At 40.4% G+C, this 26,757-nt stretch overlaps 2 protein-coding genes across 3 annotated transcripts in view; both read left to right on the top strand.

The window, feature by feature from the left end:
* The window catches only part of LOC137289219 (large ribosomal subunit protein mL41-like), a 254,186-nt gene that overhangs the window by 167,688 nt on the left and 59,741 nt on the right, over positions 1-26,757 (top strand). The window lies entirely within an intron of this gene.
* LOC137289277 (uncharacterized) lies at positions 14,901-25,358 on the top strand. Of its 2 annotated transcripts, XM_067820852.1 has the most exons (8): positions 14,901-14,978; positions 16,209-16,475; positions 16,935-17,060; positions 18,349-18,404; positions 20,556-20,600; positions 21,399-21,478; positions 22,349-22,417; positions 22,651-25,356. In XM_067820852.1, the coding sequence occupies exons 4-8, from the start codon at positions 18,365-18,367 to the stop codon at positions 22,771-22,773; spliced, it is 357 nt and encodes a 118-aa protein (XP_067676953.1). In that variant the 5' UTR covers positions 14,901-14,978; positions 16,209-16,475; positions 16,935-17,060; positions 18,349-18,364; the 3' UTR covers positions 22,774-25,356. The 2 variants fall into 2 exon arrangements, 1 of the variants encoding a protein (XP_067676953.1); XR_010957182.1 differs by lacking the exons at positions 14,901-14,978; positions 16,209-16,475; positions 16,935-17,060 and having other exon boundaries at positions 17,231-18,404; positions 22,651-22,842; positions 25,107-25,358.

Here is a 26,757-nt window from a genome sequence, read left to right as displayed (position 1 = left end):
CGAATATCAGGCACAATGATTGTTTCCACGTGCAGAGAATGAGTACAGCATGTGACTATAAAAAACCCTAGTGAATCTCACAATTTCATAGACGATTTTTGCAAGTACTGTACACCGCTGCCTGTCGAAATCATGCAGCTGGACGATTGGAAGCTGGCGAATCAAAGAATGAGGTGGCAAGGATCTTCAACGTTCATCCCAGCACAATAACTCGATATTGGGATCGATTTCGTCAAACAAATCCGACAAATGACCTTCCACGATCAGGAAGACCTAGAGTCTCCACACCTGCCCAAGATCGGAAGATCCGGATAACCCACCTACGTGACCGCCACCGTACCGCCCGGAACACAGCACGAGAAAAGTTTGGAGCCTGAAGAATGTCCCATCACACAATCAGGATCCGTCTTCGAGAAGTAGGAATAGGTGCCAAGCGTCCAAAAGTTGCCCCCTCCATGGCACGACTACATCGACGTCGACGAGTGAGAGGGTGTAACACAGTGCTGCCATGGAACCTGGCAAACTGGAGGCACATATGGTCTAGCAGAATTTTCAACAGTTGCTCCACATGCTGTAGGAAGAATGGAGAAGGATTCCACAACAACACATCCAACGACTGATTCGATCTGTGCCCAGGAGATGTCGGTCTGTCGACGCAGCTGGAGGTGGTCATACGAAGTACTGACTTCAACACCACTTGGTGGACAGCAGTAATGACTGTGATGACTGTTATTCTTATGAAATATGGACAAGATAGCAATGCATTGCTCTACAGAATTGTATTGATATATCATTGTTTTCCGCTGATGTACTAGCAAATAACACCAAATTTTCATTGATATTTGGGTTTTGGATTTCAATTTTTCGAGGAGTGTAACTTTGAAACCAGTTCAAATGTGAACTGTATGTATGTACGTAAGTATGTATGCATGTGTGTGTGTGTGTGTGTGTGTGTGTGTGTTGCTACAAGAGTGTATTTTCCGTGATTTGAATTGTTATTAATCATTTTTGCGGTAGTTGTAATTGGGTCACACTATTAAAGGTTTTAGTGTTCGTTATTGTGGGAAACATTTCCTTCAGAAAATTATTTAAGTGGTAAGGTAGTATTTTAGAGGCAACACCATTCTTCTGGAAATTGTTCCATTGTCCGGGAAATGACTGAAGGGTATATATATGGGCTGGTTGCTGTGTTGGGATGGACACAGACACATTACTGGTGTTTACACCATCATCAATCGCTGCCAACGCTTCATCTTCATAGCCGCCGTCAGACCGCTTACTGTGTTATATTCTGCATGACTGTTTCTCTCTTACACTAAGACTTTGGTGTGTTTACTATACAACTTGTGACCCATTGCCTTAGATTTTGTCTATAGATTTTTTAAATCGATATTGTATAATTGAATTGTGACTTTGTATAACTTGCTGTCTTTACAAAATCATACAAAATTTGAATGTTTTACACATGTCTTTGTTCTGTTTTGCTGGTTCACAGGGGATTTCTTACATCGTTTGTCACGGCAAATTCTTGACCGTAACAAAATTGGGGGCTCGTCCTGGAGAGAATTCATTTGACATTTGAGACCATATGTGAAATTTATTTCAAATTTCTGCAATTTTGCAACAAGTTCATTTTGTATTGTCTCCTGACACTGAGACAATTGGTCAGTTGCGGAAATCAGATTTATTGCAAATTTCTTCACGTCTCAAACTTGATGCCAAACCTGCAATGAGGAAATTTCAGATTTTGAAAATTGTGTTGAATCACAATATTGATGAGGGAGTTTTTAAAGATGATGTTTTTAGAAATGGTCCAAGAGGAAGGTTCAGATCAATTGGAAATAAAGAAATTTCAAATTCAAAAAGAGGAAAACAGAAAACAAGAAGAACAGAAAAGGTTGGATATAGATAAAGAAAAAGGAAATGGAAATGAAAAAGTTTAAAATGGAGAAAGAAATACAATTGAAGATATTGCAAGTTGACAAAGAAATTACACTGAAAATCTTCAAAACCGTTTTCAGCCCTCAGATTCTTCCTCTTTTGATATTGCAAGGCATGCTAGACTGGTACCCCAATTTCATTAGAAAGGAGTAGACAAGTATTGTCTATATTTTGAGAGTTGCTGAAAATTTTAAGTGACCTAGGGAGTCATGGACTATATTACTGCAAACTGTTTTGAAGGGAAAAGCTCAGGATGCTTATTCAGCTTTGTAGATACAGCAAAACTCAGATTATGATCTTGTCAAGAGTACACTTTTGAAAGCTTATGAGTTAGTGCCTGAGGCTTATCGTCAGAAATTCAGAAATGCTCACTAAAGGGACTTCTGTTTCCTAGAGAAAAGGAGACATTGTTTGACAGGTGGTGTGGGTCAAAGGAGGTCACAGATTTTGGTTTGAGTGTTCATTCTGACCTTAGGACTTATTTGGATGAACGAAAGGTTGATGACTTACATAAAGCAGCAATGTTGGCAGATGATTGTTGTTTGACTCAGAAGAGTTCTTTTAGGTTTCTGGGCAAAGTTTTCTGGCCAAAAGGACTTTACCCCGGTTAAGACTTCAGGACATGAAGGTTACAGTGGTGTTAGAACAGGTTCAAATTCTAGTGGCAAGCAGTCACATAATTTTCAGTCTAAGCCTAAGATTACCAGTGGTTCTGATCCTGTTTGTGTATATTGTAAGAAGTCAGGTCTTTGGATTTCTGCATGTTACAAACTCCAGTTTAGAAATCAGACTACAGGTTCCCTAAGTGCTTTTGTGTCCATCGCACCTAAGCCTTTCTTTCCAGGTGGTTCTGAGGAGAGTTTTGTTTGGGAGAGTAAGTCTCCAGATTCTGTAGTTCAGAAGGAGTTTTTGCCCTTTGTTTACAAGGGTTCTGTGTCATGGGAGATAAATCTACCCTACGACCCGTTATTATCTTGAGGGATACTGGAGCTCTTCAATCTCTGATTTTGAAGGATATTTTGCCTTTTTTCTGATGAGTCTTCAGATGTTTTGCTTCAGGGTATAGGTGGCAATTCTTCTGCTCCTCTCCATTTTGTGAATTTGACTTCAGATCTGATTTCCGATGAGATGAAAGTTGGTGTTCTCGACTCTGTCCCAGTTTGGGGTGTCACTTTGTTGATCGATAATGATCTTTTGGGGGCCAAAGTTGGTGCTGATCCTATTGTCACTGTTTCGCCGGAGAGTTCAGTTAGAACAGAAAAGGTGGAGGATGAATTTCCAGGTATTTTCCCATCTTGTGCAGTGACTCGTTCAATTATCTTCAAAGAGGACTTCTTGATAAGTCAGATAGTTTGTCAGGTGGTGAACACATTCTTTCCTAAAAGCAGTTTATTAGTTCACAGGGTGAGGATGTTGAAGTGCAGAAGTTGGCTAGTAAGGCTGTTTCTCTTGAGGAGGTTGGCAAGGTTCCAGTTTGTTATTACTACAAGGACGGTGTTCTGATAGGAAAGATAGGTTGCCAGATGTTCCTACGGAGGATGAATGGAAATTGTACCGTCAAATTGTGGTATCAAAATTATTTCAAAAACATGTACTTTCACTGGCACATGAAAGTCCCATGGCAAGTCATCTAGGTGTAAACAAAACTTGTGAGAAATTTTGGCACATTTCTTTCGGCTCAGTTTGAGACAAGAAATTTTGCAAGACCTTTCATGCATGTCAAATTGTTGGAAAACCAAATCAGAAAATTCCTTCCGCTCCCTTGAAACCTATACCAGCTTTTGAGGCACCTTTCAGTAGAGTTATAATTGATTGTGCTGCTCCACTACCTAAGACTAAGTCTGGTATTTGCTCAGTATCATGTGTGCTTCTACCAGATTTCCTGAAGCAATTCCGCTTCATGGGATTGGTGCTCCTGTGACTGTCAAGATAACAGATAACATTCACGAGTCAGGTCTGGTGCCCGCTCGATTCAACAGTAATATGCATCAACAACCCGCAACGTCTACATGCCACTTACTTAGAAGTAACCAACTAACTGCTATAACTCAATGTGAGACAACAACTCACGACTGCTACAAACTGTAACACGACTGATGCGAACTCAGCTAGGTTCTGCAGTAAACATCTAACTGCTACAAGTCAACGTGGGACAACAACTCACGACTTCTACAAACTGTGTCACAACTGATGCTAACTCAACTAGATTCTGCAGTAAACTTACAATGCACCATGTTAAAAAAGAATAAAGGTGCTTAAAATCCTCCCGCAAAAACCCAACTAAATCAGACTCTACATACGACTTTTACTTTCCTACTTGCTCTAACCTCTACTATTTTACAACTAAAACGGAGTACATGGAGTCACTAAGCTGTCATAAATGAATCCATTCACTCTGTTGGCACTACATTATCTCTAACAATTACAACTTTATTGTTAATCAAACATATTAAGAGGGGGTGGGAAAAGGGTTTCGTTCTGATGCAGAACGTATGGAGTGGGGAGCTCTCACCTCCAACCAGTTACTGGTCGTCACGGACTCATTAGTGACAGGCGCTCCAGCGCTTATATACCCGGTCCGAGCGACTACCCGGAGTTATTATTGATTGTGCTGCTCCACTACCTAAGACTAAGTCTGGTATTTGCTCAGTATCATGTGTGCTTCTACCAGATTTCCTAAAGCAATTCCGCTTCATGGGATTGGTGCTCCTGTGACTGTCAAGTTTTTCACCTTTGTTGGTTTGCCAGATGTTGTTCAGTCTGATCAGGTCTCAAATTTTATGTCTAAGGTGTTTCAACAGGCTATCTACCGATTTGGTATTAAGCAAGTTAAGTCTAGTGCTTATCATCCAGAGTTACAGAGGGCGTATGGGGAGGTTTCATCAAACTGTGAAAAATATGATCAAGACTTATTGTTTTGAGACCGAGAAAGATTGGGATGAGGGTGTGCATTTGTTGTTTGCTGTCAGAGAGTCAGTTCAGGAAAGTTTAGGGTTTAGCCCCTATGAATTTGTATTTGGTCACAGAGTGTGTGGACCACTAATACACTTAGAAGAACAATGGCTCAATGACAGACCTGAGATCAATCTTTTAGACTATGTGTCTACATTTAATGACAGACTATCAAAAGCAAGTGAGGTGGCCAGAAAAACCTTGCAAGTTTCATAAGAAAAAATGAAGCTAAACTATGACAGAAAGTCAAAAGAGAGAAATTTTACTTGTGGTGAGAGAGTGTTAGTTTTGCTTCCCATTCCTGGTCAGCCACTGAGAGCAAGATATCAAGGTCCATATGTTGTTGACAAAAAGTTTAGCAACACAGACTATGTCGTCCTGAGGCCTGGTCGTCGTAAACAAAAGAGATTGTGTCATGTCAACATGATTAAGAAATATCATGACAGGTTAGAAAACAAACGTGTCAATAGTATTGCCACACTCTCCCCAGTTACTGATTGCACTAAAGACAACTGCGAAAATGTTGACAACATTGGTGATTGTGTTAGCAATGTGAAGTTTGATGATCTTAGTGATAATGTTTCACCAAAGTTGAAAAATTCTGATGTGTTAACTCACCTTGATGAGAAACTATCACATTTATCCCCTGAGCAGAGAGTTCAAATGTCAGATTTGCTTTATGAGTTCAAGTCAAGTCTTTTATTTCGTATGAAGGGCCATCGGCCCATATACAGTTATACAGATACATACATATATATGTTATGACAACATAAGAGGCACCATGGGATACAATTGTGCTCTCCATTAACCAACCGCTGACGTAGCTCAAAGCTCAAACATAAATATTTACAAAGACTATTCAATAACTCAGATGATGTAGAAGACAGTAATTGCTTGAATTTATAGGTAGACGGATTGTGATTATACATTTGTGGTAAATAACAGGTTCGTAGATTATTGTAGCATTCACATATAAGGATAAAGTGAAATCCATCTTCTATTCCCTTATTACATATAGAACAAATGCGTTGATTAGAATCACCTCCCAACCACCGTCCCTCATTAGCCTTTAGTTTTGGAATGCCCGCTCTGATCCTAGTAAGAATATTTCTGTATTTTTATTTGTTAGCATAGTCAGATATTTTTCCGGCTCTAATAGGCTTTTGTATTGTCTGTATAGCTTATACCTTGAACTTTCTTCCATGGTACTATTCCATGTCTGTATATACATGTCAACTGCGACTCTTTTGAACATTTGAAAAAACTGGGATTCGTTACCAACACCTTGAAATAACCAAACATAACCAGAGCCATATGAAAACAATAAATTACGCACATATGAAACATAGTTAACATAACCACAGTTATCGTAATACATTAACATATCATGAGCTTTTTGGGGGGATTCTTTGTTGATGCAAATTTACCAGTTTAAGCCAGTATTTTATGAAACGACACTGTGCATTTATATACAGTGGGTAACGTCCACATTCACCATAAACAATCACATTTGGTGTCTGGGGACCAACATTTAGGAACTTCTTACATGCAGTTAAATGTACATTTTCAATCTTATAAAATTTATTAATGCCCCACACTTCGGCACCATACAAAAGAATTGGCTGAATTTGGGTATCAAATATTTTTAAAAATACAGAATAGTCAACATTATCCAGTTTATGTAGTACTTCTGGTGTGTGGTGTGTACTTCTAGCAGTGCCCGTGTGCCCCGAGATGATAAATCTAATGTACATGTATTGAATTTACAAGAAGATGAAAAAAGGAATACCTAGATATCGATAGAGTCAACTGTTAAAACACGTTCACCTTTATAAAACCATTTCTCATTTCTGGCTAAGGGTCCACCTCTCCTAAAAACAACAATCTGGGTTTTCTCTAGATTGACAGTCAACCCCCACGTGTCAGCATATGATTCTAGAATTTTTAATTGTCTTTGTAACCTCGATATAGCGTCAGAAACTAGAACAGCATCATCGGCAAACTGTAATAACAGGATTTCTAGCATATCTGGAAATAACTGCACACCAAATTTTCCGTGTTGTGTGATTTCTAATGACAATTCATTGATGAAAAACGAGAAGAGGAGAGGACTTAGAATACATCCCTGCCTTAATCCTACTGGGCAATCAAAATAATCTGATAAAATATTATTACTTTTTACACAGACTTTAGCCGAATTAAAAATAGTTTTCAGTGCTGTAAGCATCTTTCCATTTAAACCAGTTGCATAAAGACATTGCCATAGTTTTTTACGGTCGATAGAGTCAAAGGCCTTTCGGAAATCGACAAAGGCGACATATACCTTGTTTTTCTTCTTCAGTATGGTTTTCTGAATGATAGCATATAATGTGAAAATGTGATCTGCTGCTGAATATCCGTTTCTAAAACCAGCCTGAGTTTCTGTCAATTTGTCTCTTAGGGTAGCCCAATTTGTCAATCTTGCATTAAGTATGCATGTGTAAATTTTACTCAAAGTGCAGAGTATAGATATCAGTCAGGATTGTCTCTATTACCCTTTTTATGTAGAGGGATGATAATTGCCTTGACCACTGGTCAGGAAATAAAGCATCATTGAACAACTTGTTAAATAATTTGCCCAAGAACGGGATAATAACGGCTTCTGAACATTTTAACATTTCAATTATGATATGATTACTGCCTGGGGATTTACCATTCTTTAAGTGCTGGATTGCATCATGAATTTCTTTATTAGTTATGGGTGCTTCAAGAATGTCTAAATCAAGATCTTCAAGTAGATTGTCATCTTGGACGGATGTATCATTATTAGCGGCAAGTAGATCTATGCTTTGGAATACATTCTTAAAATGATTCAATCAGCTATCAAGTTCAATATTACAGTTTCTGTTATCACGTCTGGAAATATTCTTTACTCTTTATATTTGTTTCTCATCTTGAAGTAGGCACGTTTATTTTCACATGATTTGTGACGTCTAAATCATCTCAAATGCTGTCGTGCTTCTCGCTTAGCTTTTTTACATTTCAGAGTATAAAATCCTGTATTATCGCCAACTGACCCACTTTTAAGGGATTCTTTCATACATTGAGATGCGGAATGAACTGCTTTCACAAACATATCTAAACTGTTGTTAAGGTTACCGTCAACTTCATCCACCATATCTTGAAGTGAGGGACATGAGTTACTAAGGGAAATTAAAAATTCCGATGCCTTGTTATCATTCCACTTGAAAGTAAAACTGCCTTCGGCATGTGGCATAGGCTTAAAAGATATATCATTCGCAAGTTTACGAGCAGAAGCTGTTACCGAGTCGACACAGAGAATCACGGGCATATGTTTAGATTCAACTCTAGAATCGACTATAACATCATGTTGGATATAGAATAAATCAGCAGTACCAATAAAGTAGTCAACTTCAACCTTGTTGGGATATATAAGTAAATTCTCCTGTATTGTCACTTAGCGTTCTGCCGTTAAAGATATACAAATTATGAGAAAAGCAAAAGTCAATCAGTTTACGACCAAAGGTGTTTACAGAACTGTCGCATGAATGTCTTTAATTTACAGGCACTGAGGGTTCCTCCGGGAATGCAGCTTCGTCTAGACCGTGAAGGTCAAGTGTGTCTGGTGGGTTGTTATGGACACCTACACGAGCGTTCAAATCTCCGCAACTGATGACGTCACATCCATGGTCTGAATGGTCTATCAGCCACTGGTCAATATCATCGACAGCGGTTGTGCCGTCGGCTGCAACATAAAACGTTGAGCCGATAGGAGGTACATATGTTGCAAATACACGGACATCTTTATTGTTGCCAACTGTACTTTTATCTAGTTTGATACAGACAACATTGTCAATATCTAGAGAAATGTGTTGGCATTTACTAGCTAGAGTGCTTTTCAACAAAACGACCACTCCGCCAGATAATCTTCCAGCCTTTGCTATTCTATGAGCTTTGGATGTGTACAAGTCGTAAGCAGAGAACGGGGTTATTGCTGTTAAATTATCGAGAAATGTTTCCACTAGGCAGATAAACTCAAAGTTATGTATATAAGCAATAAAATCGGGGTTGTCGACCTTTGACAGAAAACCCTCTATATTCCGTGTTAGGAATTTAAAACTGTAGCTGGAACGTAGTACACCTGATATATGCTGTAGATCTTCAATCTGGGCCGGAGTTCTGTCACTTACTTCTTGATGTGCCTGGTCGAACTGATGTTGTTAGCCATGATATAGATGTAAGTGATGCTCTGCCTGTAAAACAACACCCTTATCGGATGAATCCAGTGAAGCGTGAAATTCTGCGGAAAGAGGTGCAATACATGCTGGACATTGATATCACTGAACCCAGTGACAGTCCGTGGAGTTCACCATGTGTTCTTGTGCCGTAGAGTGGAGGTGGTTGGCGCTGCTGTGCTGACATGAAAGCTGTCAATGCACTCTCACGAACTGATTGGTATTCTATTCCGAGAATGGACGATTGCATTGATCGCATTGGTCAAGCTAGGTATATAAGTAATTGTAATAGGACGGGTCTGGCCATCAATGGACTTTGCGTTGTGTGTTTTTATAAAAAGGTGTTTCATGGAAACTTTGATGGCCAAGCTCGTACTACCACCCCATGTTCTTTCCACTTTTTGTTGCGGGGTGAATGACAACTGAACTCAATATAGTTTTAACAAAGATTATTTATTATCATAACATAGTGTAAATAATTGCACCTATAAGAACCTTAAAGCTTTATGAAAACATAACACAGAGGCAAGTCAGAAGCATTTCCCACAACTAATACCAACCTGACTAAGTTCTGCAAAAATTACAATGTCTCACAGATAACATTCACGAGTCAGGTCTGGTGCCCGCTCGATTCAACAGTAATATGCATCAACAACCCGCAACGTCTACATGCCACTTACTTAGAAGTAACCAACTAACTGCTATAACTCAATGTGAGACAACAACTCACGACTGCTACAAACTGTAACACGACTGATGCGAACTCAGCTAGGTTCTGCAGTAAACATCTAACTGCTACAAGTCAACGTGGGACAACAACTCACGACTTCTACAAACTGTGTCACAACTGATGCTAACTCAACTAGATTCTGCAGTAAACTTACAATGCACCATGTTAAAAAAGAATAAAGGTGCTTAAAATCCTCCCGCAAAAACCCAACTAAATCAGACTCTACATACGACTTTTACTTTCCTACTTGCTCTAACCTCTACTATTTTACAACTAAAACGGAGTACATGGAGTCACTAAGTTGTCATAAATGAATCCATTCACTCTGTTGGCACTACATTATCTCTAACAATTACAACTTTATTGTTAATCAAACATATTAAGAGGGGGTGGGAAAAGGGTTTCGTTCTGATGCAGAACGTACGGAGTGGGGAGCTCTCACCTCCAACCAGTTACTGGTCGTCACGGACTCATTAGTGACAGGCGCTCCAGCGCTTATATACCCGGTCCGAGCGACTACCCGGATGAAGAAAGTTTGGCTATCAGTGATTGGCCTGGATAACTAAAACATGTGGCATTTAGCCACAACAGACGGACTGACTGACTGAACTAGGAAAACATTCGAAGCACTCAACAACGCTACCAGAATACACGCGAGCTGCAACTCTCATCAGTGCCTGTAAGCATTGACGAGTTACAGAAGCCATAAAACCCTTTTTACTGAAGGACTTCTGGCAGATTCCACTCACAGACCGTGCAAGGAAAATATCGGCATTCGCTACTCCAGATGGACTGTATCAATACAAAGTGATGCCGTTTGGTCTGAAGAACGCTCCACCAACGTTCCAGAGACTTGTCAACAATGTCACATCAGGCCTTGGTCGTGTCAAGCCTTACATGTATGATGTCATCGATTATTATGACATTGAGTTGGATGACCATCTGAAAAGGACTCCTGCTTTCTTCCAAAGACTGTTTCAGGCCAAGTTAACTGTGAATCTCACCAGGTGTGAATTTTGAAGGCACAAGTTGAATTTTAGGGCATGTTGCAGGGCACGGCCAGGTACAACCAGTTCATGCTAAAGTTGAAGCAATTGTACATTTTCCAGTGCCTCAATCTAAGAGAGAAGTCATGAGATTCTTGGGTATGGCTGGCTATTACAGAAAGTTTGGTCAAAACGTCTCAGATGTTGTATCACCACTTACCAACCTTTTTGGGGAAAAGGTAAAATTTCGGTGGGATGGCAGTTGTCAGACTGCATTTGAAAAAGTCAAAGCCATACCCATGAATTCTCCAGCATTACAGGCACCAGGTTTTGAGAAAGTATTTAAGTTGCGAGTTGATGCCAGTGGTGTAGGTGCAGGTGCTGTCCTGATTCAAGAGGATGATTCAGGAACTGAACATCCAGTTTATTATTTTTCAAAGAAATTTGGCTGACTTTGTGTGCTGGCGAGCAGGTGTCTGACTCTGAGGGTGCGGGTTCGAATTTGTACTTTACTGAGAAAGTGAAATCCCAAATATGACATATGTTGCATTTGACCACTTTCTAAATGGCATCGTGTAATCAAATTTGACGAGCACCAAAGAAATTATTCTACCACTGAGAAAGAGACATTTTGAAGTGCACCTTGGTACCACCACTTTGCCAATTGAAGTGTTTTACTAATCACAATTCCTTGACTTTTCTTCACAAAATGAAGAACAAGAACCAAAGACTTATGAGGTGGAGTTTGACCTTGCAAGGGTTCAATCTTGCGATCCAACACATTAAAGGCAAAGACAATGTTTGTGCCGATGCACTTTCCAGGGTATAAATGCATGATGACTTGATGATGCTGTATGTATGTATCTGCATTATGTCGCAGTAATTCTGCAAGAAGGTTTTCATATTACTCATATTATCATATGTCATGTTATTATATTATTATTGCTATGATTGTAACAGAAAGTTTCTACGAAACTTTTTTTCCTCAAGAGGGAGAGTGTTAGGAGAGTGTGTTTTCCGTGATTTAAGTAGTTATTAATTATTATTACGGTACTTAAGCTTGTTATTGGGTTACAGTATTAAAGGTTTTACTGTTCGTTATTATGGGTCACATTTCCTACTGAAAATTATTTAAGTGGTACGCCTCAAAGGCAGTATTTTAGAGTTACCTCTCTTTTGTAAAACAAAACGAAGCGACGACATTGTTCTATATCTCTCCACGTTGGTGGCGATGGTTATGTGCTCGAAATGACTGAATGTATATGTATGGGATGGTTGCCGTGTTGGGACGGACACAGTCACATTACGTTACACCATCATCAATCGCTGCCAACACTTCATCTCCATAGCCACCGTCAGACTGCTTACTGTGTTGCATTCTGTATGACTGTTTCTCTCTCCCGCTAAGACTTTCGTGTGTTTACTACATATCTTGTGACACATTGCCTTAGATTTTGTCTCATTTGTATTGTATTTGAAATCGATATTGTATAATTGAATTGTGACTTTGTATAACTTGCTCTCTTTACTAAATAATACAAACTTTGAATGTTTTAGACTTGTCTTTGCTCTGTTTTGCTGGTTCACAGGGGGTTTGTCTGGGAAAATTCTTAACCGTAACAGTGTGTGTGTGTGTGTGTGTGTGTGTGTGTGTGTGTGTGTGTGTGTGTGTGTGTGTGTGTGTGTGTGTGTGTGTGTGTGTGTGTGTGTGTGTGTGTGTGTGTGTGTGTGTGTGTGTGTGTGTGTGTGTGTGTGTGTGTGTGTGTGTGTGTCCACAAGATCTTCGCCGTTCCACGACTCTTCAGGTTGTTAATGAAAACTAAGTGTCGTCATAGGCGCCGCACAGCTGTAATAGATAGGTCGACATCATGAGTATGACGTTACAGTTAGTGACAACAGCAACCCTACTGTTACCCATGACTACGTTTTACGTCTCCCGCTAATATGCCGATCAAATGCCGGTAATAAACAATCAAGAGGTAAATTCAGTATTTTTACTTTTTCAGCAGGCTATTCATAGCCTTTTGACGCGTTTTCACTCATGCTAGTAACCGTTTTTGCTTCTGTGTAGTTTTATACCTAGATATACATTTCTCCCCAAATGTAAATATCATTTTTCGATTTAACCTGGGCCTGAACCAAATACTATGAGTTTTGTGTTTTATACATTTACGTTGAGTTGTCAATTAGTGCAATATTCATAAAAGGAATCAAGAGACTTTGGCAGGGCATTAGGAGTAAGTCTGGGCATCACGTGTCATGGTATCTCGCGTGTTTGTCTTTTGTCGGGTAAGTCTGACCATGTTGATTGGCCTTTATGAATCTGAAAGACTGAGTGACAACTAAAACGTGAGTGAGTGAGTTAAGATTTACTGTCACATCGGCAATATTTCAGTCACAACGTAGACGGACAGAACAATCGGGGTTTCTATTCATTCCAACGATTTCCTTTGAAAAACAACCGCTTAAATGTGATTAGAAAGGTGATGCGTTTTCAAGGTCACTATTATCAGCAGAATTGACATGAAATAATTGTGACCGTATGACAAAAAAAACAAACAAAAACAAAGTGGACGAAAGTCTCCTGGGACCAAACAATCCCTTAGGACAAAACCCATAAGGACCAAACACCCAAATGAGGATCCTTGGACAAAACCCTCAAACATGTTTTAACCACTGAGTGATTGACTGAAGTGACGTGTTTTAATTGATATTATCCTCTATATATCAACCAAATCTATGAAACGACCATAATGATACACTGTGGGCTTTAAGGGAGGACATATTCACACAAGAGTATATAATATCGTAGCATAACGTAAGGTTCACCGGGAAATGTTTATAGGGAAATATCATCTAGTGAAACTACATAATGTGACACATAATATCAGAAACTGTACCTGTCAGTTTTTACTCGCCACAGTGGTGACTATGTTTCTGTTTTCCTTTGTGGCCGTTACACTATGTGGTTTTGGTATGTATCTGTCTTCGAAAACTGACATATATTTTGAATCTGTGGTAGAGTTAATTTACGTATTATTTTTCCGCATTTGCTTTTGCATCCATTGTTATCGACTTCTGATTCTATTTACCGTTTCGTATACAGGTCTTGCCTCCATGACAACTGGATACCCACACACTGTTACTCGTGTTGGTGAAGATGTTACCATGACCATGACCATGAACCCTGAGAATGTCAGCTTCATCTATTGTGTATGGCTGAATGGTTCGGTATCTGAGAGACTATTAGTGGTCCAGCCCAGGACACACCGTGTAATGGTATTCAACAGCAGTCACACCGACTACAAGACCAGGATCAGATACACCGAGGAGGACTCACCATCACAGGCCGGAGAGCTGAGGTTTACCATCTACAATGTTACTGTACAGGACGCTGGTACTTACTACTGTCGGGGAGCCAATGGAGAGGAAGTTACTGGATGTAGACAGGTCCTGGTTGTAGCACGTCAGTATTAAAAAATACATTCTGAATATTGGCATGTCGCTGGCCTATATCTTATGGGCAACAACGGTGAATTCTTCAAATGTCCAAACACTTAGCAATAACGGTGAATTCTTCAAATGTCCAAACACTTAGTAAAATCGTTTTATTGGCATTGAGAATGTTCCTGGATGTAGACAGGTCGTCGTTGTAGCACGTAAGTATTTAACTATAAATTCCGAATATTAACATGTCACTAGCCTATATGTTATGGGCAATAACGATGAATTTTTCAAATGTAAAAACAGTTCGTAAAATCGGGGGGTGGGGTGGCGGGAGGGGGGGTTGGCACTCGCATTATTGTATCAATGGATTTACTCATTTGTTCACAGAAAAGCCATCCACACCTACCATCACCGGACCTGCCTCACCTGTATCAGGTGAGAATGTCACCCTCACATGCTCCTCCTCCTCCCGGAGTCTACCCCCGGACCACCACCGTCTGACCATGACCTACATCTGGAGGAGGGACAGGCCCCTGCTAGAATCTGGTGATGAGTCTCCTAGAAGTGGAGATAACCTGACAATAACCCACGTCAGCAGAGAGAACCAGGGAGTCAACTACAGCTGCCAGGCTGTGGAGCAGGGGTTGGTGTCTGACTGGAGTTACGGACATGTGTTGGATGTCCTCTGTGAGTAAGAACCTACCTTGTTTTAGGTAACAGGACCTCGTATTACTTATCTTTGAAATTCTGCTCCTGAGTGACAGTTTTGTGACATCTTTCTTTTGCTGAATTTCTGTGTAAACAGAACAGAAATCATTATTGTGAAAGTTCGGGTAGGAATTAGAGGCCGGTTTGCTTCAATGATCAGTTGAAAGTTTCAGAATTTATCAAAACTGCAGCTCGGCCCCGTTCCTCAAAGCGAACTGTCGTATATCTATGTTAAAGTATGGGAGTAACAATCGTCATGTCCTGAATCATTATTATAACAGTACTTTGGTGGTTCGGATCGGAATTAACGACAACATAGCCAAAATCTGTGATGAAAGTTTTCAGCTTCAAAGGTTTAATGAAACACTTCAAATACTTCAAACACGAATACTTCAAAATTATGTCACATCACTGTTGTTAATATGGATGTGAGCTCAGATCAGCACAATACATAATATAGATTGAATGAATCTGTTGCTACGACAACGAATGCAGTTTTTGTTCCTCGGTCTCGCAATTCGAGCCTCAGATTTCAGAAAATGTAAATGCTCGGTGACACACAAAGGCCAAAACAAGAATATTTAAAATATTAGGGAAATAAGGAACACAAGAGACTCACTACCAACCACGCATGGCAAAATTCAAGACATTTAGAGTATATTTAGAGTATCTTCTACTATTCTGTATTCTATATTGTACGCAAATGTTTACACAAGACAGAGCTTTCTCTCATTAACTTTTCATTTACCTTCTGAAGTACCATAATCATCTGTTAAAAACCTCCCCAGACACGACCACAATACGACCTGAAACAAGCCGTGAAGCGTCACTGAATATGTAACGCCAGTGTCACCTATCGGAACAATTGCGTCGTGACATTTGTATGTAACTTGGCGGCGCTCAACTGGCACTGACACGATACATTTCAACGTTCAGATTACTACTCATGGTTCAACTATAGCTTTAAAATCGTAACTATGTGTCGTCACAGTACATCACCGTGTTTATTCCAAATGACTGTCATGGCATAAAATGGGTTGACTGTGATGATCAAGGTCGCGACTGATTAATGATTATTGATTGTGCAAACTGTGCATAACATCAGTATTGCACTATTTGGTGTTCCTTAATTAGTGTAACTGACGCCAAATGACGAGGGAAGTATCTTAGATGTATTTTCCCCTCACCATCGCACATCAATTATTCCAGATGGACCTGACCAGATACTGTTTGAAGGCACAAGGGACAAGCTGGAGGTAGAAGAGGGGAAACCTCTAACAGTGAGATGTTCTGCTGACTGTAACCCTGCCTGCACTGTAACCTGGTGGGACACATCCACACAGATGGTGATTACAGGACACGTGGGGGCTGTGTTGTCTATGCCAGCTGTAGATGTGTCTGTGTCTGGACAGTACACGTGTCTCGGCAACAACAGCCATGGGAGTGCATCACGGAACCTGACACTGGAGGTCCTCTGTAAGGCCTGCACAGATTCCGCAAACATACATTCGTTACAGATTATTGTAACATTTAAAATTATATTTGCATAGGACCCGCATTGACTGTTTAAGTGTTTACTCACTTCAAATTTCTCAAAACACACAGAGATTTTGAACAGGTATCTACCAAAATGTGGATCAGGAGGTCAATCTTGACTATTAATCTGATGATATGACATCAAGTCAGTGTGATTCGTCACTCTCAGATTCCCCAAAAGCAACAAAATCAGATCTGAACCGAGGAGAACAAAAACATTATATATTTACTCTATTACATACATCATTTATATAATTCAACAAACAAACCAGTTCCAATATATCCTGACATTTGCGACTCTTGCTTCCATTTGAACACATTTCAGTGTGATCTTATGCCCTATGTTGTATGTATATTGAATCAAAGGAAAGCTGTTATTTGGTATGGTGAATGTTGCAGCACGTGAGTTAACTGAATCTGGTGTAGTCCCCATCGTACCTGTGACTGCCGCCTGTTCTGTCCTCATTGTGGTCATCGCTTTCGTCATCGTCGCCGTCGTTTTCCGAAGAAACAGGACCAAAAAAGGTATTGTCTTTGTGGTTATACGAGAAAATATTAATTATGCTGCTGTCGTATATCCTGTCATGCATCTCTTCAGTTTTATTACTTCAATTACAGTAGGCGCATTTGAATCCTTTCTGAATGATAATTTGCATTAGAAGTGATTACACTAGGGTATGTTTTATCTATTTCAGGAGGTAAAGTGTACAGGTGAGGACTCTCAATAGTAGATATCTGTTGCCAGTATATCATTTCAAGTACAATGAGAAGACCACAGCGTTTACATACGAGTTAAGGTACAGGTTTAGTCCTACGAGTTCGGTGTACTCATACAGGTTAAGATATAGGGTCACTCACATATGTTACGGTACAGTTACTCCTACAAGTTAAGGTATAGAGTTTCTCCTATACGTTAAGGTATAGAGTTTCTCCTACAGGTTAAGATACAGTTTTACTCCTACAAGTTAAGGTATAGAGTTTCTCGTACAAGTTAAGGTATAGAGTTTCTCCTACAAGTTAAGATACAGTTTTACTCCTACAAGTTAAGGTACACTTTTACTCCTACAAGCTAAGGTGGAGAGTTACTCCTACAAGTTAATGTACACAGTTACTGATACAAGTTATTATTGGATATTTATATAGCGCACATATCCATGCAACTAGTGCTTGCTCAAGGCCCTGGTATTTGTTACCCTCGACCATTGGATGTCCGTCTCAGCATCACATCGTATTATCAGTCTCAACTCCCTGGGGAGTATACAACTCTTGCTGCCTCTAGGCGCACTGAGTTTATTGTACAAGCTAAGGTGCAGAGTTACTCCTACAAGTTAAGGTACAGTTTAACTCTTACAAGTTAAGGTTCAGAGCTACTCCTACAAGTTGAGGTACAGTTATACTCCTACAAGTTAAGGTGAAGTTTTACTCTTACAAGTTGAGGTACACTTTTACTCCTACGATTTAAGGTGCACTTCTTCTCCTACCAGTTAAGGTACAGTTTTACTCCTACAAGATAAGGTACAGAGTTACTCCAACAAAATACGTTTCAGTGTTTGTCTCATAAGTTAAGGTACTGAAAAGAAAGAAAAGGATACAGGATTAGCATTGTCGTTTGTACTTTCGAGGTGAGCATTATGACTTCAAGATAATCACAGAAGTGGTTGGTGCCAGGTAGGCTCAGGTAGGTAATATCTAATATCAGCATTTGCAGCTAACTAATTAAAGGTTTATTTTTTCGAAGTTTAACTTTGCAGTCTGATGTATGCCGTGGCATGATATGAATTGCTTACTCCTTCACCTCATGCATGTCTTTTAGGGCTGGAGACCGCAGTATGGCTGACAACGAAGCACAATTTCAACAAGATCCAAGTGGTAAGTGTTTGAAATCATGCAAAAGCGTGTCGGCGCATTCGATCAGCAGACTTATTCGTATACCGTGCGGATTGTATGAATGCACTGCAAATCATTCATTGTTCGGAGGGGCGTGGGATAGTCCAGAGATTTTTCGTCAGGCGGAGGAAAGTGAGTTTACTTATATGCCGTTTGTAGCGATTCCAACAATATCTGGGCTACACCAGAAATGGATTTCACACATTGTACTCAAGTGAGGGATCAAATCCGCATTTTCGCCGAAAGGGGCGAACGCAGATACCACAAGCTAGTAGCTACCCCACTGTCCCGTTATGCCGAAGACACGGGTTCGGTGTGCTGAGCGCAACATGTCGCAACAAACAAACGAACAACTGAAAGTAGTGCTTATGACACCTGGATAGGATATGTCTAGTAATAGTGACACAGTCAGTGGTCACATAAAACGTGATGTATGTAATTTAAGTATTGTATCGGGAGAACGCCATTGTACATCAGGTCGCACAAAAAGAAGCAGGGGAATTCAGGATTTATATTAAACTTAATAGGGCATGCTCATAGATTTCATTTGAAACTTTTCTTCGTCATTACTCAAGGTCAGTTTATTGAACATGTGTGCAGCAACACCCCACAAGTAATAGAACTCCCGACCCCCACTCCCACCCAAGTGCCACACGACGCTCCAACCTCTACCTCCACCCAACCGCTGCACGCCATCCGAAACCCCACCCCAACCCCTACCTACATCCAACCGCCAAGCGCCATCCCAATCCCAACTCAATCACCACACGCCCCTCCCCTTCCTAACCCCAACCCCTGCCTAACCGCCACACGCCACGTACTTGTATTTGTATCAAATTCCTTGTACTTGATGTTTGTTTCTAATCAACTTGATCATTTGGAAATCATTCATGGAATATTGTTATCTTCCGGCTTGTCCGGAACATAGGACCTGTAATCAAGGAAGATGAATGATGTTCCAATATTAGAAACAAGATAAACCCCCAGGATATATAAAGTGACCTTGAACTAAATGTTAGGAAAAACACGTGTTCGCAAACAAGCACTGTGTTCAGACGAAGCAACTGAAAAGCCGCTATAGTTAATCAGCCACACATGACCCGAGTAATACCAAGGTCCTTGTGCTGTGAAGGAGAGGTAGGGTGGCCCAGTGGCTAAAGCGTTCTTTCTTCAAGCCGAAAGCCAGGGTTCCATTCCCTACTTTGGTCCAACATGCGAAGTCCATTTCTGGTGTCCCCCACCGTGACATTGCTGAAAGAATGCTAAAAGCGGCGTAAATCCAAATTTGTTTATTCATTCATCTACGTCACACACATTATTGGTAGCATGCCGTTTACTGCAGAGTAAAGAGTCACTGGAATAACTGTAGGTTCCACAGACCGAGAAAAACACCATGCGTTGTCGCATATTATCTAACAAGCCACTGCTTGTGATAAATATTAAGCAAAATTTCATATACATGTACACACAAATGCTTCACTGACCTACCATGTAATATTGATTATACAGTTGTTGATTGCAAAGTGCAATGGGTGACAAGCAGTGTTTAGGATTGGGAGACAAGCAGTGTTTAGGATTGGGTGTTTAGGATTGGGTGACAAGCAGTGTTTAGGATTGGGAGACAAGCAGTGTTTAGGATTGGGTGACAAGCAGTGTTTAGGATTGGGTGACAAGCAGTGCTTAGGATTGGGTGACAAGCAGTGTTTAGGATTGGGTGACAAGGAGTGTTTAGGATTGGGTGACAAGCAGTGTTTAGGATTGGGTGACAAGCAGTGTTTAGGAATGGGTGACAAGCAGTGTTTAGGATTGGGTGACAAGCAGTGTTTAGGATTGGGTGACTGAATGATAAGCTGTTACGTAATAGATACGTTTTCAAGTAGATCTTTAAGAATCTACCCCGTGAAAATCTAGATTTGAAATGCTCTTCACAAATTATTAACGGTTAGACTGTCTGCTTCATTTAAGCCTGGCATCATGTCCCAGCGGCTGAAATCAATCGAGGCTCCATGTGACAACCCGCTGCCATAGCTGGGATATTGCTGAGTGCGGTGTACACACCTATAGAACCATTGGTATTATTTCTTCTTGTAATACTTAGTTTAATAGTTTCTGACTAAACACTTCTACCTACAGACTTGTATGCCAAGGTGAACAAAAAGAGAAGGCGCAGGAGAGAAGGTATAGCCCATCTTTCTATCCTTGTGGTCAGTGAGTCTCACCTTAATTGAGGGGCGGTCGGGTAGCCTAGTGGATAAAGCGTTCGCTCGTCACGCTGAAGATATGGATTCGATTCTCCATATGGGTTCAATGAAGACCATTTCCGGTGTCCCCGCCGTGATGTTGATGGAATATTGCTAAAAGCGGCGTAAAGCAAATCTCACTTGAGGTGACGCTATACATGACGTCATCTATACCTCATGACGTCATCTTAGCCCCTGACTATTTACCTCAGCGGTGTGTCCGTGTGTCTTTGTTGTGACAATGTGCGGATGTAGCTGCCGTCTAGAGCATTGACATTCACCGTGTTTGATGGTTTTCCTTTGTCATGAAAGAAACTATGGTTATGGGTGCGTATCCCCAAATATGGTTCTTTGTTTGTCAGCATCAGACCAGGGGTGTTTAACACAAGCTGTAGTCAGTGTCACTGGCGGATGTACAAAAAAACCCACTTTAACAAAGATTTCTACGAAACCCGCACAGACACTTGCTGTTTTTGACACCTTCTCATCAGGTGTCTTTGTTGTAAGAGATTACTGTAAGTTTGACATCCTACAGAAGTTTGACACCCATCCTATAGAAGCCTTTTTTGGCCAATTTTCATTAATTTCCAAATGCACATGTTGAATTATTGTTACAAACTTGAAAATTCAAGTAAATAAGTTGAAAAAAGCGAAACCCCGAATGGCCCACCAAGGCTTCAGTACCAATCTCACACAATTGTTCTATAGTTCATTTACTTTGTTCTCTTTTCCACAGTGTCTGATGTTTATGCCACGGTACAGAAGGCTCAATGCAAACACTTCATGAACAGGGCTTATGCCGGCGCAGGGCCATCGGTAAGTGGGTACTGGAACTGTTTTCCTACAATACAAAACTGACAGGAAGATAATTTATTATCATTCAGTCAGTGTGTCGTAAAGACATGGACACGAAATAGGCAACGTAAGGTGATGAGTGAGTGAGTGAGTTTGGTTTTACGCCGCTTTCAACAATATTCCTGCAACATCACGACGGGGGAACTCCAGAAATTGACTTCGCACATTGTACTAATGTGGGTAATCGAACCGCGGCCTTCGGCGTGAGGAGCGAACGCTTTAACTACTAGGCCACCCCACCGCCCCGTGAGATAATGAATGCATTTGCGAAGATCGATGCTCATTATGAATTGATTTTCTCGTTCATTCATTGACGTCAACTGCTGAGTGTTGCGTAAAGCAAACCTAACATATCATAAAACATATGTCAACACAGAACAGCAAAAATATATGTCATCACTTGGTTCACCAGTGGCTGTAGGTTAAAGAGAAGAATAAAAAAAAACCCTCGCAGCTGCCAAGTCGAGGCCACAGACAAAATTCTGGAACAATTATCATAATTATTATAGTCAATGTTTTTCTTTGATTAAGAACAAACTTACGTATCACTAGCAGACGGACAGTATTTTCTCATTACTTCTACCAATAATTTCAATGATGATGTTGTTACATTATGTTCATATTCATTTAAGTAATGCAAAAACTTACAAAACTTACCAGTAAGTTCAGTTCCTCATAAAAAACCAAGACCTATATGGGCATTAACCTTACAAGTCTTTTCAAAAGCCTGAACAACACAATGTAATATATTGGATGTGTGAAGAGATATCATGTGTTTAATACATCATAATGATCCCCTGTTGAGATCATACATATGTTTGCTGTCTCCAGTCGGAAAATGCAGTTCTAATCGACTATGCTGGACCAGTCGCTGCCGAATACAACAACTGTGGCGAAACGGTAGGTGTATTATACATATCCTGTCACGTTCCGGGGAAGAGACGTCTCTGATTGGCTGACACCATGCCGAAACGACTCTAAGTTGCAACGAACACAAAGAGAAAGCATGTTCTGCAGTAGTGAACTGCTTGGTTCAGTAAATGTACCAGGTGCAGATTTGGGTTCAGTCATGGAATAAATTCTCATGATAGAAATGTTCGACATTTGTAAGTGCAGTTGTGTTAAAATTTCAGAATGATGATGGTCTGACCTACGCCGACCTTGCCCTTGAATCGCCTACCCTGATCGACGGCCAACCCATCATACACAGAAGGGAGGAGCCTGTGGTATATGAACAGATTGACTTCTGGAAGTGAAGATGAAAGACACTTGAGAATCTCCAGCTGCTGGACAAGACCTGAGAAGCTGAATCTCAGAGTATCAAGGTTACATTGCGAAACATAACTAACATTCAATGGAATCATTTAGATAAGCAAATATGCTTTGAAAGCTGAATAGAACATTGGTATAAAAAGAGAGAGTGTGTGTGTGTGAGTGAGTGGGTGCGTAACTATTGGCTTCTTTATAATGATCCACGGTAATAAAGAAACTGAATCCTACATTTACACGTTCGCAATCTGCATCAAACTAGCATCTACCATTAAGGGGGTACCCCGTCGAGAGTGTATCTGTCTGTTTTCATTTCCACTGATACTTTTATATACAAGGTTGTGCACTGACCGTAGGGAGAGAAATAACAGCTTTATAATTCACCTGCAAAGGTGACCAGTTTACTTGAGCATTATCATGACATCATTTTCTTCCCTCATACGTAGTAGGGAATCTACCTCCTTTATTTTTGTCGAAATACAATAAGTTGTGAAAGTTAGTGTCAAACGGTTGTTGTATTTTTTGGAACTCATATAACGCTTGGTATCATGTTGTTCATTTAGTCTTTATAGAGGCTTGGCAAGTTGTGTATATAAAGCATTAAGATTTTTGAGTTCATACAACGTTTGGCATCTTGCTGATCATATAGGTTACGCCACCTGTTTTCCATGAAAGGCTAACCGTCTTGCTGTTCATACATTTGTGGCATCTTGGTATTTGAACAGGCATGGCATATTGCCTCTCTGGTCGGCATTCTAGAAGTTGAGAAGATGAAGAATGAGGATATATATTAAGGAGGTACAACTTCATTATGCTTTGCTGGACAACGACATTGGATTCTATGTAGAAACGTCGCCTATACAGAATAAAGAGGTTATATATCCATAATAACTGTCCTCATACTTCATGGAGTATTGGTTGTTCATAAGCCAGAGAGTTTTCTTTCAAATATGTTAATATGTGTTTTGATCTCTCTTTTTTTAACTGGAAACGGCATTTCATCAGTTCTATATTTTTGTGTTTTGTTATTCACGTACGTTAGGCATGTGAGACGAACATTTTATTCAGTACCTTAGTGTGGAGCAATGCAAGGTAAATCAACCTTTATCTACGTCGACCTCTGTGATGAGGGGTTTAAATACGGTAGTACTTCCAGGACTGTAGGTTGTAAGACTAGTGTGCCGTGATGCAGATCTGTTCCGTTAACTACAGGGTTACTTGTATATAGATATTTACATATTTACTCTGTAAGTAACTTACCTTAATCGTGTTTCATGTTCTCTTATGATGACGTTCTCTATTTTTTCATCACATTTCATCAAAGCAGGTGTTCGTATTCACTACGATTGTTGTTAACCGTCATGCATACGGTATAGACAACCGAATTTTTACGAATTCAGTTTTACGAAACAATTCATAAGAAGGTGTATATGGTTTGTGTTTGATTAGGTTTTAATACATAAAACGAATATTTTGGACATTCACGACTGAACCTTTGCAAGGATTGCAAGACACCAATACAGACAGGGTAGCCGTACCCGTGGACACATGTCACTACTGTTCACGATGACGTTGCCATGCCGTCATCTCAAATTCAGTGAGCTATAAACAAATCAAAATGGAACAACATTATGCATGGCAGTTTGTTAGGTTCTTTATATATGTACACGTGGTCGATAAGGTATGAACGTTACGATCACCTTAGCGCAATGTCTGTCACATGTCTGTGTTACGTAGGAATTACGGTCAGCTGAGCGTTACAACAGCCCAAGCCTTTGTTAAGGTATGTAAGCTACGATCGCCTTAGTGCTGAAGTTGTGTTACGTATGTGTAAAGGTATGAAAGTTACGGTCACCTCGGCACTATAACCGTCGTAAGTCTATGTTAAGGTGTAGAAGTTACGGTCACCTTAGCGTTACGACAGCCTTGAGTCTTTGTTAAGGTATGGAAGTTGCGATCGCCTTACCGCTGAGTTTGTGTTATTTCTATGTTAAGGTATGGAAGCTGAGGTCTAAGTCCGTCGGATGTCTATGTTAAGCTATGGGGGACGGTATACGTGTCACTGATGTTATGTTGACATTGCAATGTCGTCATCTCAATATGTATAAAACAATTCAAAACCGCATGGACGTTAGATATGTTCCTTTTGTGTAATGATATATACGTAAAGGAAGGCGTTATCTCCAACTTTTTCGAAATGTCGCATTAAAGAATACCTGGTGCATTCATTCTTGGCACCCGACCCAAATGTTGACCAGAGTAACGTCTAGCACTACCATTGTTATATCATTATATTAATGTCTATTTGTTTCTGTCCCAGGAGAGCATGGAGAACTGGGCCTCCTTCCACGAAACACAGTGATCGTAAGTCACTAAGGTTAAAGAAAGGGAGTTAAGGTTCACCTTAGTAAAGGTTGCTTTGTGAAAGAAGTCCCTGTGGTATGCTGTAGTTGGTTTCCATACATATTCTACTAGTCGTTAAACATGGAATGTGCCAATCCTCAAATTATTTTTATTCTGTATTTGCTATTTTGCAATACCTGTTTCTGGTAAATAAACGCTTGAGCAAATAGAGTTTTTGTTACACTCGGCAATGCCACCAAGAGGGTGTGTGACGCCAAGGCATTCCAGGAACATGTTTCCCGCCTATTCGGTGATGGCGAGTGGTCCTGTGCGTAGAGCTCAGGTCACTAGCAGTTGTAGTTAAACACCGTCGAGCTCGGACAGTCCTTGGATGGGTCACCGTCTTTGGCAATTTGACTTCTGTAAGTTTCTAAGACTTCGGCCCTGCCCCGCCACAAAGCACATGGGAAACCATGTGGTCTCACCTTAGGCACGTGAGTTTGTTCAAATTTGCCTCTGTTCACCCAGCAGTAAATGGGTACCCGTGAGGTAATGTCCTCTATATCTATAACCTCTATCTCCTCTAATCTATAACCTTGTAGCGCCTAGGAGGCAGCTTGGGTTATCCGGGGTGATGATCATCAGATTCTGAGAAGTCAGCGTCGAGTGAGCAAGTAGTCAGATGGATACTAGGCGCTGTACAAGTGAATTATTATCATTATTATCATTCTTATTCCTTGGTACAATAACACAAAGGGATGCCAATGCGCATACTGTTAAGTTCCAGCTATCCATGTGTGAGTTAGATTAGTTTTACGCTATTATCAGCAATATCCCGACTGGGAGCACTAAATGGGCCTCACACATTGCACCCATGTGCGGAATCGGTGTGACGATCTTAGGAGTGACATTGTAACATCTATTCTATGGTCGGAGGGGACCATCACTCTGAGATTAAAGAGATTAAAGAGATTTTACTGCATACGACATTCTTGTATTGACTGTTCAACATGGCGTGTTTTAGTCGGATGTAGTCCGATGGTGAGTTTGGTGTAACTTGAAGAATTGTGAATTATGATTTTAAATCAGTTGTAGTTTCGCGACAACACCTTCCCGGCAAGGCCTTGGTCAAAAGAGCTATCTTATCATTGAAACGATCCCATACTCAAGGTCAACGCTCATAGTCCTAAGACCGATTTGCAGGAACCAGACTGGATAATGAATTTTTTAGAAAGCGTATGCGTGTATTTTGCATGAGTGTTGTAATTAATACATAGACACATAGGAATCGCATGGTTATCCTTTCCCAGACCCGTCTAGTCCGTTAGTCAATATTCCGCGAAAATTGGATAATTACCGTGGCAGCAGACCTTATTGTCATGACAACGCATCCTGTCTCACAAGAGTATCGTTTATACCACATGACCATATTACTACACTTATCGCAGGTCACGATGACCTTAGTGATACAAAGCTAATGTCCTCATGCAGTCACTGATCTGTATGCGATTGGCACGTAATGAGAACTCTACAAATCTAGCTGATCGTACCGTAATTATGCCTTTATTATACCAATAAGCCTTTTAGGGTCGTGCGTTTTTATTCTTGAAATTACAGGATGCTAAGTT

The sequence above is a fragment of the Haliotis asinina genome, chromosome 1 (genome assembly GCF_037392515.1).
Source record: "Haliotis asinina isolate JCU_RB_2024 chromosome 1, JCU_Hal_asi_v2, whole genome shotgun sequence".
Classification (NCBI taxonomy): Eukaryota; Metazoa; Mollusca; class Gastropoda; order Lepetellida; family Haliotidae; genus Haliotis; species Haliotis asinina.
The sequence above is the reverse complement of the archived record's forward strand: the minus strand, read 5'-3'. Positions and strand labels throughout refer to the sequence as shown.

Coding starts and splice junctions, on each gene's coding strand:
- LOC137289277 (XM_067820852.1), top strand. CDS start 18,365: ATGGCTGACAACGAAGCACAATTTCAACAAGATCCAAGTG. Junction 21,479..22,348: donor ATGCCGGCGCAGGGCCATCG/GTAAGTGGGTAC, acceptor TGCTGTCTCCAG/TCGGAAAATGCAGTTCTAAT. Junction 22,418..22,650: donor ACAACAACTGTGGCGAAACG/GTAGGTGTATTA, acceptor TTAAAATTTCAG/AATGATGATGGTCTGACCTA.